Source organism: Opisthocomus hoazin, chromosome 1 (genome assembly GCF_030867145.1).
Source record: "Opisthocomus hoazin isolate bOpiHoa1 chromosome 1, bOpiHoa1.hap1, whole genome shotgun sequence".
In the NCBI taxonomy this organism is placed as follows: Eukaryota; Metazoa; Chordata; class Aves; order Opisthocomiformes; family Opisthocomidae; genus Opisthocomus; species Opisthocomus hoazin.
Genome location: NC_134414.1, coordinates 148,514,542 through 148,531,908, shown reverse-complemented (window position 1 = coordinate 148,531,908; position 17,367 = coordinate 148,514,542). Strand labels below are relative to the sequence as shown.

At 40.6% G+C, this 17,367-nt stretch overlaps 1 protein-coding gene across 2 annotated transcripts in view; it reads right to left on the bottom strand.

Moving 5' to 3' along the window:
* The window catches only part of PRMT8 (protein arginine methyltransferase 8), a 69,476-nt gene that overhangs the window by 16,608 nt on the left and 35,501 nt on the right, over nucleotides 1–17,367 (bottom strand). For both annotated transcript variants that reach the window (XM_009943017.2, XM_075440916.1), the window contains 5 exons: nucleotides 15,477–15,659; nucleotides 9,715–9,870; nucleotides 4,993–5,056; nucleotides 1,170–1,312; nucleotides 693–780 (listed from right to left, as the gene is read on the bottom strand). In XM_009943017.2, coding sequence (XP_009941319.2) covers nucleotides 693–780; nucleotides 1,170–1,312; nucleotides 4,993–5,056; nucleotides 9,715–9,870; nucleotides 15,477–15,659 — 634 coding nt within the window. The remainder of the gene's footprint in view (nucleotides 1–692; nucleotides 781–1,169; nucleotides 1,313–4,992; nucleotides 5,057–9,714; nucleotides 9,871–15,476; nucleotides 15,660–17,367) is intronic.

Here is a 17,367-nt window from a genome sequence, read left to right as displayed (position 1 = left end):
AGGGAAAAAAACCCACTTGTCAAATGTAAAGGAAAAGTCCATTTTATGCATCTATGAAGTAAATTTAAAAAGTTTAGAATTTTTTTTCACAATAAAGTAAAATGGAAATATCTGATCCTTATTTTTAATTTAAAAATTCTCATGGAGTTTTTCAAAAAGTTAAAAAAACATTGCAAGTTTTTGTTCTTATTGACAAGCTTATTATTGGGATATAATTTTTTTCTAGGCTTATTTCTTAACCTTTACAATTCATCTGCATCTTATTAATTTTTCTGTTCTTGTCATTTAAAAAAAAAACAAAACAGCACCTAGATGGCAAGTGAATATTACCAGTTTTAATGGCAGTTTAGTGGGTGGATGATGTATTTATCAAAACAACAACAAAACTAAATCTTCTAAAATCCACGTATTAAAATAGAGGTAGAGATATCAATATAACTCTAAGCAAGGTCTACATCAACTTATTCCTGCATCTCTCCTTTGCACACTTTAAATTACTGCAAGTTTCCTGAATTTATCACCAGACTAGCATTCTCTCGGTGTTCATCTTTATATTGAAATTCTGGCCTGGTCAGTGTGATTTCTTGGCTTTTGCAAAACTTTGCCAGCAAAGAGATTACAGTAGGCCACGATAAATCAAATATTGGAGGGAAATAGCCATAGAAAAGGGCTACTGTTGGGCATTTACTCACAGTGAATTTTGAAGTCCTTGTACTGTCTGTCTTCAATTGCTACCACGTACAAAGCAGCTCGGTCTGGAAACATTAGCCCTCCAGGTTTCTGTTGATGAATTGTGGGGAAATGGATCTCGTAATCTATTCACCTGACAAAGACATCACATTTTGAACTGCACATACGAAAACCAGACAAGCACCCCTTGCATGCCTTTATTGTTTTCCTTCAGATTGTCACATCAGCTTTAACCTCAGCAACTCCTGCAGCCTGTGGCAACGTCACTGGATAGCGTTTATACAAATGTCACCAGTAGTTATCAAAAGCAAAGCTCTTCCACTGAGATTCCCTTGCTTAATCTTTTTGTTAAAGCCTAAGAAATGGCACTTGGAGATGTAACTGTGTCTTGTTATGGTGACAGTAGGAGAGGGAAGGCTTGTAGTCAGAAAATAAATGACGGTTGCTCCAGCAAGGAGTATGACATGCAGAGCACCTACCAGCCACTTGTCTCGTGCGAAGATGACTGTGTTTAACATTGACTCATAGAACAGACAGTAACCCATCCACTCGCTGATGATGATGTCTACTTTATCCACAGGTAATTCAACTTCTTCCACTTTACCTTTAAATATTGTGATTACTGAAAAAAGAATCCAAAGAAATATGTTTCACACAATAAAACACCTGATTAAGTTCCTTACTGGTCAGGCTGACCTTTTCAATATGATTCTCTTCTTGAATGCCTGTAGATAAGGGGTATCCATGCAACTCAACGGATTCTACACTATTTTAAAACTATTTCCAGTAAGTATAATAAACAGAAGTTTTAGTATCAGTATAAGAGGAAAAAAAAAAAAACCAATCCAAAACCAAAACCCAAACCAAATAAAACCCATATATAAAAACCAACAGAAAACCAGGCCTTACCTGGCTACCTGCATGATCTCATTTTACATGCCCTTTGGAATCTGGAAGATTTCTAGATCATTGACCAAGTAATGCAAAGAATCCACCTAGAATCCTTTAAACATCCCTGTAGGGTTACACATACAGGATCTCATCACTGAGATATTAGAGATTTATGGAACTAGGATCTAATTCTCATCTGCTTTTCCAACATTATATTGGCTTCATAATGAGGAAACTAAGGCTTCCTTCTTCTGTGAATTCTGGGGAGCTGAATTCAGCTGACTCAGCTGAGAAAGTCTGATCTAGCCTGACAGTACACAAGAAAGTTTGTATAAATACGGTTCTCTCATGAATAATCATTTTTCATTCCTTTCTGCTTCATGATTGTATCTTCTACAACATGTAGGCACTCTCACTCTGAATCTTCTATCTGGTTTAGACTTGCATAACTTTCCACAGTTATCTAAAGTGACTGCTGGAAAACATTGCTGTCTGGTATTTTGTCACCAAATTAGTTTCAAGGAAATTAAAAAGGTTGCTAGAAGTTTGATGGACTAGAATACCAGATCCTCAAAGACACTATTACAACACAGCACGTTAAATTACTGGCAATACTGTACACCGCTTACAGGAGACTGGGTATGCGCCACAAAAGCAAATCAACAAGCAAGCTATAGAACTGGTTGATACTAGAACAGATACTTTGCTTAAAGGAAAATTAAATGCTGGTCTATATTTAGTACAGTTGTAACAAATAATTTTGTTTTAGGATCACTACACAATTCACCAACCATTCTTGCATTTTTTTTTAATATCTTTCCTATTTACAAGTGTATTCCAAATTCTTTACATAAATAATTTTCAGCTTGTGTTTGCTATTTACATCATTTGTTGCAGTGGGCAGTCTCATGGTTCTGGATCTCCCTTGACAAGGTAACTGATGCACTTGAAACTCAGGAATAAAGTGAGTAGGGAACATTTTACTGTCCATTACTAATTGATAAGATTACTGTATGACTCTTAATAAATGGCAATTTTTAATGATAGCAATTTTATTGATGAAAGTTGTCAAGATTCAGTTTAAGGAAGATGAAGGTACTTTAATTTAGTTAGAACTAGGTTAGCTGATTAGAAGTGGAAGTGTTGATCAAGTGATTTTTAAAACTCCGCCCAGGGAAAATGAGGTTTTGGCTTTCCAAAATACATGCAGTACTAGTATTACTCTAACCAGATGCAGCCACTTTATTTGCGTAGCAAACTTTTAATCCAGACTGGCCCCCGAGAAGCTGGGAACACTCTGATCCGGACTGGTAACACAAAGTATCAGCTGGTAGGAGCAACCTGACTGGAAAAGAGCAGAGTTCTCTTCTCCTTCCCATTCTTTAAACCCCTTACTTTCACAGTTAGTAGCTCAATAGTTCATCTGCTGTGCTGAAGACTCCTCACGTCTACAAGCTCCTGTCACAAGTTTGTTCTAGTTCTCTTTTCTCCCAAGAACTTTCATTGCCACAACTCTTTTGGAGTGAGTTTTAGCACTGTTGACAGCTGCCAGAGTGACACACCTGCAGACTCCGCAGCCCTCTCTTTATCCCTAGGACAGCCACAGTGTAAGCAGCAGCAGCAGCGTAAGTTCCTCCCACCTGCCTTCACTTGGATGAAACACCTTCCTAAGGCACCGTGTGGGAACAGATTGTGCTGTCCCCAGCTGGATGGGATCTGTTCTGGGAACAGTGCATTTTCTCTTGGTTCAGCCCCTTTTGCTGACTCTGCATTTCTCTAAACAGCTGGGGGGGGGGGGGGGGGCGGGTAGGAGGGCCAAACAAAAATTCCCCTGAGCAACAAGATCCTTTGGCTCCATACCTGGTTGTATTAAAATAAAAGTGAATGTGGGCCAATGTAAAGTGTGTGTTGGTTCAGTTGTATAATTTGTTTATATTGGAGACCGAACTGCAGTCAGACCGACTGCTGAGCCTGCTGAACCAAGTCTCCTGCTAAAAAGGGGTCTCTGCTTCTTCCTCCACAGTTTTTCCAAGAACTTGCTCCTTGGACAAACAGGAGGAAGAAAAGGAGAGAAATACCTTCTGCAACCCTTGGAGCACACTGGATCCTTCTTACTTATTCTGACAATGGTCCCCTTGCACACAATTCCTGCTACTGAAAATCCAAACGGTAGTTCATTTATGGCATGCTGTTTGTGTAGCTATTTGATGAAAGGCCGCTCTGGGAATACACGGGCTCTGCACTAAAGGTGCAGGATCTTCAAGCTGAGGTCAACACCTCATTGTTTTAGTGCTTTGTCACTACTGTGGAGGGGAGCATCTTCTGGTCCTTGGCTTCCTTCTCTTTCTGAACCAAAACCTGCATGCACAGGCTGGCCTCTCATAGCCCACACCGCTCGTGTTTCTTTCACACCACACCACTTGAATACGTGTGCTGTACAATATATCCTCCCCCCAAAACAGCTCCGTGTTAGGCAGAAGCTGCCAGTGACAGCAATAAAAATTAGAGCATATCTAAACGAGAACACAAGTCTATTCCTGTGCATGTGCTAGCACAGCATCATCGCAAAAGAACAGCTAAACGTGGGGGCAAATGGTACAGCTTGGCCAGCTATGACCCGTGCTGCTCTGCAGCAAAGGCAAGGTCTTCACAAAGAGCACTTTCAAAAAAGAACTGTCTCACAGCCCGAGAGGCCTTAAAAATGCCGGATTTTTCAGGTTGTTACAAAGATATCTTGTGTGGAGTAATTTGGAGGAGGACTGAAGACATGAAGTAGAGCTTGTTGGAGATTATTTTTTCTTTTAAGAATTTTCAGTAGGTTGAGGGTATTTTTAGCATTTTTTTTTTCTGCTTCCCTGGAAGTTTCAAGTTTTCCTTTCAAGAAAAAAAAAAGTTTTCTATGATACTGTTGTTCTGAGAATTGAACATTTTCATTTGTGTGTGTGTGTTTCAATGTGGGTTTTTTTAAATATTTTTTTTAAAGTTGGAAGTCAGAAGAAAGTGAAAAATCTGTATTGATATGGAAAACTTTTTGCTTTGAACTCTATTTCAATTTGATTGTAAGTGTGTGTGTTGATTCTATTTAAGAGATAAGGTGGAATTCAAATGGCAGACTTAATTTGAAAAGTTCAGCTCTAATATGGGGCTTTCTGTCTGCTTTGCTAAATCAAACTGTCTGCTGGGAAGTCCTATTTGCTTCTGTTGTTTGTGGGCCTAGAAGTAAATGCAGTAAGCAACTTGTCCCATGAGGAACTGCTGTAGTGCCTAGAAAGAGGTGTTTAGTTTTGTATTTATGTAAGTAAATTATGCAAAACTACCATTTATGTATAAACCACACAACATAAATTAATCAGAAAAAGCAAAACAGTTATCTTCTCTTTCTCCTGAATAAAATTTTTACATATGCCTTACTGTTGTCCAAGTGGTTGGCTTTGATAATTTTTTCTGAGTAGTCAGATATACTTGAGCATTCAATCTAGGAAAAAAAGGAAAAAAAGAAAAACAAGAGGAAGAGTAATTATGTGTTAGAGATCTCAGCTATATGAAGAAAACCCAAATCTACCAAATCTAGGCAGCAAAGAGTCTACAGAGCGTGTGACCGTTGATAAAGAGCAAATCCAACCTGTGTGGGCACGATCATGATCAATGATACCTTAGTATTTAAACTGCAGTCTGTGGTTGAGTTAAACTGGCTCATCTAGAAAAGTTTGTTTTTATAACTGTTGAAATGTGGAAAAAAAAAAAGGTCCTAACTACAAATGATGCAATTTATTAATCATATTATATAATTTATTCCTGCTACTTCAGATGTTGCTTCCTCCCCCCCAAAAAACTGCTCAAGGGAATGAATTAGCATGGTCCTACATTTCCTCATGTATTTAAAAACAAAATACATTCAGACTTTGTGAATAATGTTAAAATTCAAACTACGCCAATACTGGTCTGTGTCAAGAAGCAATTGCGTTTCTCTGTGAAAAATGTATCATGTTTGGCAATACATGCTATCAAAAAAGAATACAGACATTTCACACGCAAGAAATGACTGAAATTATTGCATTTACAAAAACATTCAGATCTACATGTCTTTTCCGATGACCAATTCTGTGCTTCTACTAGGAAAGGAATTTAAAAGTACTTTGTACTTTTAAAGTACTTTGTACTTTTAGATTTGCCCTTAAATTTGTTAAAATCTGATTTCTAGCACAAAAGCCCATGTTTGCAATAACCTTTGATATCTTTTAGAGAAATACTGCATTCCATGGATCTCTCTGGTTTTTGTGTCCTTTTAAAATCAGGAGGGCCAAAGTTACTGGTAGTCACTTAATTGGTTCCTAATTTACCTCTTCCAAATTTGACATTAAACTGCCAGTAATACTTTATATAATCCTTGTGTCTCTAATTCCCCTGTGGGAATTTCAAATAGAATTGTATTATCTCTAGTGAGGTGTTCTATATGTCCAGTGAATTTCATTTAATCTCTAAAAGCCAAACTGTGTTTGACCTCTGTGATGGCACTCACAGATGGCAGGAAGCAGATGGAAGGACACACAGATCCCTCATTCTTTTTATATAGCCCATGAAACAGCTAGACATAATAGCAGTCATGATATCAATGCCTGTCCCCATGGGAACATGAGCATTAATTCTACTTAGCTTCCCTGTGGATGTAAACCACTCCTTAAGATGTCTGACTCAATGGCCTGAACATAAACCAAAACTGGCATGTAGAAAAGAACACTGGAGTGCTAGTCCAGAGAATCCGAGGAAGATACCCCTTGGAGGGAACTCCATCCTTTTTCTGAATCCAGCTGCTTCTTCCCTTACTGTAAACTGTATAGACTACATGCCTTGTCTATACTTACAGCCGTTATAACATACTCAATTTTCCTGTCTGTATTCACACCTGTGTGGCATTTTCAATTCCATTGCCCATTCTTTTTGCCGATTTTGGATGATTTTTAAATAAAGCATGGGTATGTAGGTGTTTGGAGGTGGCTTTCCAACCTTTCTAAAGAAAAAGTTGCAGAGAAATAGATTTCTATTTTATTAACAACTATGAGTTTCAAAAAATCAGCTTCATTCTCAAAAGAAGCAAAATAATAAAAAATCCACTCAAATGCTCCACAAAGGAAGGTATACTTCAGAAAATGAACTTGCTTTAGGGTGGCTAAAGCTGTTCATCTCTATTTTGACTTGCACTCTATACTGTGGTACAATTTTATTTTAAAAAGCAATTCATTTCAAAAAAAGAAAATACTGAGTTCTGTAGGTGAAGAAATAGGGAAAAAATTCAGTGTTGTCAGGTTTTTCCCCAGTTCTCTTTGAAGTCAGTGATCTGCTCAAACCTGCCCAATTCTGCAAAGCATTTGGATTTTACGAAAAACTGTGTGTTCCGATAAAATATGTCTGTACCTCAGTTTACAATCACAAAATCATAGAATGGTTGGGGTTGGAAGGGACCTTCAAAGATCAGCTAGTCCAACCCCACCCCCCGCCAAGGACAGGACATCATTGAGTAGACCAGGTTGCTCAAAGCTCTATCCAACCTGACCTTGAACACTTCCAGTGATGGGGCATCCACAACTTCTCTGGGCAACCTGTGCCAGTGTCTCATCACTCTCATCGTAAAAAATGTCTTCCTTATACCCAATCTAAATCTACCCTCTTTCAGTTTCACTCACCCCTCCCAAGCACCAATAGCCACATGCCAATCCTGTCTTTACATGTCTTACAGCAGTTCCCCAGTTAGATGAACATCATTGCATGATCTACTGTTATCTTCCCATGATGGTTAGGGGTCAGAGCACATGAAGAAGTAAGAAAAACTGAGGGGGATTTTTCTGTGCATCTTGTAGAAGAGATCCCCCAAATCCAATAGCTATCTTCAACTGTCTGAAAAGGGCTTGCAGAGAAAACAAAGTCAAACTCTTCTCTGAAGTGCACAGTGACAGGACAAAAGGCAGTAATCACGAGCTGTGGCAATGGAAATTCCTGCTGATTGTAGCACTGGAGTAGGTGTTGAGAGAGGATTAGAGTCCCCATCCTTGGAGATTTTCCAAATCGGACTGGACAAGGCCTTGAGCAACCTGGTATAGCTTTAAATTTGTCTGCTTTGAGCAGGAGGTTGGATTAGATACTTCCAGAGGTCTTCTAAACTAAATCATTCTATGAGTCAGTGATTCTATGATTTACACCTCTCGAAGACCCAGAGATGATTCTAGCAGTTGGCTGAGGTAGTGGCAAGGAATAAGTTCCAACAGTGAGTAAGAGGGGATAAGAAGAACCAGACAGGGTAGTGGATGAATTTGATCCTGAAGAAGGGAAAGAGTGAGAAAGAGAAGAGTGATTTCAGTGGCACTGTAGTCAGAAAACCAACGTTCTGCATTTGTCAACAGTTCCCACATCATGCTATTTGAAAATTCACATCTAACTGTAGAGGAGAAACTGGAACATCTCAGCTCTGTGTAATAATTCATGGCAAATGTTTGCTTTTTAAAGGAACACTCACAGTTTTCATTTGCACTCTTTGCCAACAGGACCATAAAGTCTGAATTTGACTGCAAGATTGCCACCGCCAGAGCTCTGAGATACCTGCTTTTCCAACAGCAATACAGCTCTGCAGCTTGCTGTGGGACAGGGTCCATGAGGAGGTAGCTCATGTGACAAGGTTGAAACTCTTAGGCTGTAGCAGAGGAGTTTCACACCTAAGCGAGCTTCTTTGCAAGCTGAGTTTCCTGGATAGCACGCTCCCCAGCTTCAGCGCTGAGCAGTCCATGGGTGAGCTGACACCGGTGTGCCACTGAGCTTTATAAACACCTGAGGTACAGCCTGAACTGTAAAGAAGTCCGCAGCACAAAATAAAACCCAACAGCAACAAACCTGTGGAAAGGTATTTACTTTTCTTTTACTGGGTGAATTTTCTGCCAGTGAGCTGGCTCACTGTAGAATCAGATCAGCACCAGTGCCAGCACAAGGGAGGGAGGAAGACCATATGGCCAGGGAGCTGGGAGATAGGAAGGTGGGAGCACAGCGTCACCATTTTGTATATGCTTATGCTTTTACAGCACTGCAACATCCTTGCATGAGATGCATTCTTGCATCAGAGAAGACTACAGGTTTATTCTCCCTGAGGCTTTGAGATAATAAATTGTGTACTTGGTTTACAAGAGATACATTCTAGCTGTATATTAAGTCTCATGTTTAAATTCCAAAACTTTTGCCAGCACCTGATTTCAGCTATCTATACTTCCATGCTCTAGTCTGATACTCAGATGAGGTACTCGAAATTAACATTGGATTTTGAAAATGTAATCCTGAGAATCGTGCAGGAGTCCTTGCACTTCATGTATCATTACCAGTAATACAGACGCGCAGTTTAGATACTGAGTGACATCAGTTTCTTCAAATGCACAGGTGTAACCAACTCAGTTTTAGTAAACAATTTTGTCAAAGAAGTACACACAGAAATAAAACCTAGTTCCCCTTTTCTATGTTGTGCTGTGTCTGCAGGGCAAACAGAAGTCCAAAGCAAAAAGAAATTGTGTTTGTCATTTTAGTGCAAGTAACTCTGAATATGCTTAGGCAGCAAATCTATGATCTCTGTAATGACTTCTCTGCAGAGAACTGCATGTTCGTGATCCTAAAGTTCAATGTAGTTAAGGTAATCATTCCCTTCTGCCTCTGAAAAGCGTTATTGCTGTCACAGAAAATATGCAGACATATTCTTGCATGATTCGCTGAGTTGTAACATACAGGGAAAAGTGTATTAAAGAAATATCTTTCCAAGAATACAAAGTTGCAGAACTTGAGAATTTAAAAAAGCAGGGTAGTTCCTTTGACCCCTCTGATTCCAAGTGAGTTCCTTTGACATTTTTTTGCAGCCACGAAGTAATGTGCATATGTACCAGATCACCAAAAATTCCACGCAATAAAAGACATTATATCTTGCTTTGGAAAAGGCACTACTGCAGGTCACAGAAAGCAACAGAACTCCACTGAAATCACTGCAAATCAAGCCATACAAGAATTTGGAGAGAAGAATTTCAAACCAAGACAAGTAAGAAAATGTAAATCACCAAGCCAAATTCTCAGGCAAAATGCACAAACTCAAAATATGAGGGAAAGTCTTCTTACCCCGTACACCTTCTTGGCTCCTGCCTTTGCAGCAAACATAGAGAGGATTCCTGTGCCACTTCCAACATCAAGCACAATCTTATCCTTAAAAACATGCTTGTTGTGATACATTGAGTTTCTATAGGTCAATGTGCGCACTTCATCCTTTAACATTTCCTATGATGAAAAAAACAATTGTGTTAATATATGAAGTGCTTATATGCATTCAACACTGCTGTTGAATGCATTCCCTTATTATAATTTAAGCATTAACACACAACCTGAAAAGTTTTTCAAGTACTTTGGGGTGTACACATCAAAGCAACTGTAAAATGCTAGCTACTTAGAAATGAATTATTAAGAAGAAGCATGATGTCCTTTGTAAAATTTTATTTCTCTAAATACTACTTCACTGTTACAATTGACAACCAGAATGTAATCTAACGACAGCACTGCTTTGGGCATAGACAGAAGCCATACAGAAATCCAAGCTTTCCTTTGCTCCTAAATCACACATAGCCTAGAGCCTCAGCAGAAGGACTTTCTGAGGTTCCTTTCTGAACACAAGAGAAATTGTTCCATAAACCATTATAAGACTTCAGTCTTGAAAGCCTTGCCCAAAGTGATGCAGGAATTCCACAGCAGAGCTTAGAGATAATGTGCTATATGGTACTACCTTACTGCTCTCCTGGTCACTCATTTATATGACCAAATTCCAGAAGATATAATGTATAACGTAGACCTGTCTCACTGTTTTAAGGTGTCATTGGTAGGTGCTGATTTTTGCTTCACTGATAGCAGCAATACATGCATTTCATTCCATTGACACCTGGCTCTCAAGTGTGCATATATCAGTCAAACTACATCAATAAAGAGCACTAAGGTCAACATCCAAGTGCCATTTTTAAAAGACGTATAAGCCATTCAACACACGCTTTAATTTTCTGAAAATGCTTCTGTTAGGTCTGGAAGACTGAACTGTTGCTTATATTACTGCCATCATTTCATAGTTTAAGCCAATAGGCAAATGAGTTTTTGAATTTCAGGATAAAATGAATCAGTTCACTGCCCAGCAGTTGGAAGCACTAGTGTACTGGATTGTAACATATACCTGTTGCTCACTTACCTGTCTTTGCAGAAGACTTTATGTACTCAGTAACTGTAGATGAATAAAAGGCTATTTTTATCATCATGAAGCATGGTTTGGTATCAGGCAAAGAAAGAGGTAAAGGAACAGTCCAAAACACTGGAAAGGAGATGGAGCACACTCTCATGGAAACTTTCCAAACATATTAAGGACAAGAAGGTGACTGGGAGTATTCAGCATGGATTTGGAGATGACTGACCATCTGATAGATTTCTATGGTGAAATAACAGGGTCTGTGGATGAGGGAAGAGGAGTGGATGCTTGTTTATCTTGATTTTAGCAAGACTTTCAACACTGTTTCCGTAACAGCCTAATGGAAAAACTGATGAAATATGGACTACATAAATGGACAATGAAGTGGACTGAAAACTGACTGAACTGCTGCTCTCAAAATGTTGTGATCAGCAGCACAAAGTCCACCTGGAGGCCAGTCACTACTGGTGCCCCCCAGGAGTCAATACTGGCACAAATATTGCTGGATACCTTCAATAATAACCTAGATGATGGGACAGAGTGCCGTCGCAGCAAGTTTGCTGTTGATGGAAAACTGGGAGGAGTGGTTGATTCGCCTACAAATCAGAGGGACCTCAACAAGCTGAAGAAAGAACTGACAGGAATCTCAAGGAAGTCAGCAAAGGGAAATGCAAAGTCCTGCACGTGGGGAGGAATAACCTCATGCACTGGTATAGGCTGAGAACTGGCTGTCTGGAAAGCAGTGTATGCGGAAAATGACCTTGGGAACCTGGTGGACAGCAGTTTGAACATAAGCAGCAATGTGCCCTTGCAGCATTTTGAGCTGTACTGAAAAAAGCATCACCAGCAGGTCAATGGATGTAGCCCAAGACTGATGAGATCACATCTCGGTCCTGTGTCCAGTTCTGGGTTCCCCAGGACAAGAGATGTTGGAGCAGATCCAGTGAAGGCCTATGAAGAAGATTAAGGGATTGGAGCATCTGACATGGTAGGAGAGATTGAGAGAGCTAGGATCATTCATCTTGGAGAAGAGAAGGCTCAGGGCGATCCTATCAATATATATAAATATCTGTTGAGTGGTGGAGGAAAGAGCGCAGAGACAAACTCTTCTCACTGGTAACCAGTTAAAGAAGAAGAGGCACAAATGACATGAACAGGTTTTTCAGAGTCTTGTCCAATCAGGTTTAAAACATGTCCAAGGAGGGAGGCTCTGTAGCCAGCATTTTACCAACCTCCCAGTAAAGAATATTTTTTTCCAACTAAGTTTCTGCCCGTGACATCAACCAGCTCCTTCGGCCCTGGTGGAGACAGCCCATCAGGTCCCATAGACTTACACATGTCAGATTTGTTTAAGTGATCCTTGGGTAGGTCTTCCTCACTCTAGACTTTGCTTCTCATCTTAGGGACCTGGGATTCCTGAAGGCAAGTCTTACCAGTAAAACCAGAACTCAAGAAGTAATTTTCCGTGTCCTTTGTCACCAGATGCCCCTCTTCATTCAGCAGCAGTCCCACCTTTTCCCCAGTTTTCATTTTGCTGTTAATATACCGAGACAAGCCCTGCTTTGTTACCCTTCGCATCCCTTGCCAGATTCATGTCCAGATGCTACTTATCTTTCTTAACCCTGGCCCTGAAATTACTTCTGTGTCACCTGACCCTTCTTCTACCTCTTGTATGCTTCTTATTTGGTTTGAATTTTGTCAGAAGCTTCTTGCTCATTCATGCAGGTCTCCTGCCACCACTGCTTGACTGGATGGCTATCCTTGCATGTCAGGATGGACCGTTCTTGGAGGAGGTGAGCCTTGAAAATCAACTGGTTTTTCTGGCCCCCTCTTCTCTGCAGGACCGTCTCCCATGTTATTTTTCCAAGCAGATCCCTGAGAAGGATGAAGACTTCTCTCCTGAAACTCAGGGCTGTCAACAAGACAAATAGCATGGATCCTAAACTTCACCATCTCGTAGTCCCTGCAGCCAAGCCTGTCCTGACCATCACATCCCCAGCCAGTTCATTCTTTTTCAGTAAGTATCAAGACCAACAGAGAACACACACACACACATCCCTTCCCCCGCCATTGAGTCAGGTCATCTGTGCCAGGAATTTATCACCATGCACTCCAAAAGTGTCCTGGATTGCTGATGTCCTGTTCTGTTGCCTTTCAGCAGATGTTGGGGTGATTGGAGTCTCCCATGGACCAGAAATCAGACTCATGCAGACAGGAGAATTCTTTCGGTTGTCTGAAGACCTCACCTGCTTCTTCTTCCTGATCAGGTGGTCTGTAGCAGACACCCACAACACTGACCATGTTGGTCTGCCGTTTAATCCTGACGCATAAGCTCTCAGATGGAACATCATCTGTCCCACAATGCACGTGATTCCATGCATTCAGCTGCTCTGCCTCCCTTTCACCTTCCCAGTCTGTCCCTCCTAAAGAGCCTGTATCCAGCTATTGTGGCATGCCAGTCGTGTGAGCAATCTCACAGCATCTCTTTGATCCTTGTGAGACTGTAGCCATGCAACTGCACACTGACCTCTAATTCCTCCTGTTCGTTTCTCAGGCTGCATGTATTAGCGTACAGGCACATCACAGAGGCTCTCTGTCATGTTGATTTTCCAGAAAAGGTATAAGACCTTCTGCCATAAAGCTGCCTCTTGGTAATTCCTTTATTGTGTGCTTACGCCTGGGCTGGGCCCCTTCTGCTCTGTTTTTTTTGACCAACTGTGAGGTCTTGTCCACACCATACTGTATCTCTTGCTTACCAATCTGGTCCACCACTTCCCCATGTGACTGGGGGTCATCATCTCTTTCCTCTTTCATTATTAACTTAAAGGTCTCCTCACCAGTTTGGCCAATCTGTTGGCAAAGATGCTTTTGGTCTGGTTTTTCAGGTGGATTCCATCTCTTCCTAGCAGACCTCAATCCTCAAAGAGGGTCCTGTAGACATAAAAGCTAAAAACTTGTCATTGACACCAGCTGCACAACCAGTTGCGGACCTGCAGGAGCACTCTCCTCCTATTTGCACTGTTAAAATTGAGACAAAAAACATCTGGCACACCTTGCTGTTGATCTTCATCCTAAGAACCATGTAGTCACACTTGATATGCTCCAGGTCTCAGTGGTGCTCATGTGGAAGAGCAGCAGTAGTAATCCAAGGATGGTCTAAGGGCGGGACAAATGTCAGCAGTGGTGTCCCAGATCCAAATGCCTAGACGGGAGGTCAGGTCAGCAGATGGCCTCTGTCCTAGACAGGAGGTCAGGTCAGCAGATGGCCTCTGTGCCCTGCTGGAGAGAGCCTTCCACTGCTACCACTTGTTGCTTCCTCCCAGTGTTTCTGTGTGGCTCAGGACCAACTGGTTCTGATGCTTCATTGGACAGAACTTCCTGCCCCTCATCTACAGTGAAGACACTGAACCTATTCTGCAGCTAGAGATCTGCAGGTGCATCAGGAGCATTCCTCCTGTTTTGAGAAGTTACAAGTTTCAGCCATCACCATCAGAGAAGTCTCCACTTCCAAACCTGCTAAGTACAGACTCTGACCGCTTCTCCTTTTGGTACAGTTGGGGATTTACGCTCTTGTACCTTCAAGATCTTGGAGAAGATCCAGTCAGTCTGTTCCTCAAGTCCCTGAGCTCCTCTAGCAGCTCCTTTACTTGTTGACACAGATCCTCTACCAGTGCAAGGCAAGGAGGCAACCTCCCACTTCCCAGCTTCAGCAGGAGGCCTCAGGTGCTCCCTGCACTCCCTGAGACCTACAGATCTGCATCGTTTCATCAGAAGCTGAATCTGATTTAAGGTGTCTGATGTGTCTTCAATATTTCTCTTAGGTTTCCTTCCCACTCAATTGTTCTTCTGTCTTCATTCTTGGATTGAATTTCTGAATGCTACACTGGCAAGATGTAACTGGCAGATAGAAATCTGCTGATGTGTATACACCCCACAGACAATTACTAGAGTAATGGAAATAGATACAGTTTGTTATGTGGTTTGTGAAAAGTGCCACTGATTTCACATTGTTGGCCTTTTTGCCTCCTAGTCTTTAAGATCCCATCCTCTTGGGTCACATAAATATAAGATACTAGTGTCTTCTTCAGAACCGATCTACAGTCCACTTTTTGATGGTAAATATGGTCCACTGTGTATTCTGAATTCTTTCCAGGAGTGTATTTACTGGAGGCTATTGGGCTATATGTTCCCATTAATGCAGTCTGTGCATTCAAGTAACATACCAGGAGTCAAGAAATTACTTGACTTCTCACATCAGTTGAGTAGCTGTTCTGCTGGCATCTGTGCTCAAATATGCAAGAGAACAGAAGACCTAACTTAACAATAGGGTAGTTTGCATGTGCGGTTGGATTAGTTTGCAGCCCTCATAAATGAAGTAAATTGATGCACTCATGAAGATCACCACTGTACAGGTAGCTAACGTAAGCTCTGTGGAGAACTCATATACGTAAGGATGTAAGTGGGACAGAGGTTTTGAGTACAGGTCTCTAGAGAAGTGTGTGATATCTTTGGCACTTAACCAGAATATACAATCTTCTGAGGAAAGGCAGAGGAAAGTAATCATGAGCAAATGGGAGGAGTATAAATAATAAATCAAAAAACATTATTATTATTATCATTATCAATACTGTTATTTAATCGCTGAAATAAAAATAAATATTACCTCATGAATTCCAAAATGAGCATAGGAATCAAAGTAATAATCCCTGGATGTCATCTCTTCTGGATTGATGAGCTTTGCCATCTTGCCTCGGCCCGGGCAGCTTGGTTGCAATGGGACGTGTATGACAGATTGAACTGGCTTTGGAACAGTTGGCTGAGGAGGCTGGGATGGGATGGGACAAACCTAGGAGAATATGGAATGTTGTTAAGAGGCATCATTAAAGGAAAACATTTCTTACTATGTCTAGCATAGTGATATTATTGTAACTGGCTAGGAGATAGTAAGACCAAAGACACCTAGGGTATCATAAGTGAAATTTAGGCTGGCTTCTGTTCCTGGCTCTTTAGCAATAATTATTTTCTCTGTCTTGGAAAATTTTCTTAATGGCTTTTTCTTTGGTGTTCCTCTGCAGATACCTACATTAGTGCAAAGTAATGGCAAATTATTGATTTTTGCTGAAGTGGGTGACTCCAAACATTGACAAGAAGCAGTTAAGAGCTAGGTTTTCTCCTTTGTGTCTTTCTGTCAAACTGCCACAGCTTTGTGAGAGGTAAGTTGCAATAAATAGTTCCCCTGCAAAACAGAGCTCATAATCAAAGGATTTTGAACACAGCATTGTCAGCAAGAAGGGCAAGATTCACAACTGATTCTTAATTGACAGGTGATGTATCTGGCTGTATTGATAAGGTAGGTCTGAGAATGCTCACAATATCTGAAAGTCCCTGACACTATCTGAGAGTCTCTCAGCATGTCCAGAAAGCCCTGCAGGGAGTTGTGTGGGATATGTGATGCCTTAATTTAGATTCCTGTTGTTGGGAGATGCAGGAGTTATGTTTTACCAACACCTCCCTGGCCCACTGCACTTCATTGTCCTTGCGTGTTACATCTCCAACACCAAAATTTCGATAAAGCCAGAATGCTCACACACCTTTGACTCAGATTTGACACCTGTAGCATCTAAGACAGAAGACAGAATGTTTCACAAATATGAGACACGGACCATGATCTGGCCCATAAGTACATCTACATCTTTCATCCTTAACATGAAGCAAAATGCTGAAAACTGAGAAAGACTGAGCAAGATGCTACAGCTTCACATGTGCACTAACTAAACCACCTACAAATTATGGATCAACAACTTCATATATTAAGGAGGTCAATCCTATTTAAAATGTGTCACCTTCTTTTGTACTTTCTTTTTTTTTATTTTCAGATTTAGTAGTTTCCCAGCGGGGACCAGATTTGCCTGAGCCTCTCCTAGATACTTTCATAAAGTTCACTCTGTCTTCTATAGACTGATACTGTGAGGCATCAGTCCCTTGTACTCTCTCTGAATAGCACCAATTAGTTTAGTTTTGTTTACTTCAATGTACAAAAAAAAAACCACAACACGTTTTTTCCCATGTTCATTTGAAGATTTAAATGTGTCATCTTTTGATGCTCTCTTTGGTCCATCTATGAAAAATGAGTAGTAGTGGTTTATGTTCCTATAATACCTTTCAGCCCCAAAGATGCAGAAGTGCTTTATTTATATGGTTTTTCTGTTTTTTCTGTTTCTTCACCTCACCCAGATTCCCTCCTACCCAGAATACAGTTGTTCCCAATTGGTATTTGTATTTCTGTCTTGTCTAGTTTTAAGACGCCCAACTAGCAATTTCTCTTAGGAAACTATTTCATTGCTTGTTCATTGCAAGCAACACCTTGACAGCTCATTCTTTCAAGGTATTTCTTGTAATATTCAGTCCTTCCAAATTTAATCCTGATAGTTTTAACTACATACTTGAGGTTATATCCTAGCATTTTTCTCCACTGGTGTACACACTACCAAATTTTTGCAGGTACTTTGCCCTGTTGTCCTTTCTGTATTTGTCTGCAGGATTACAAAGGCTTA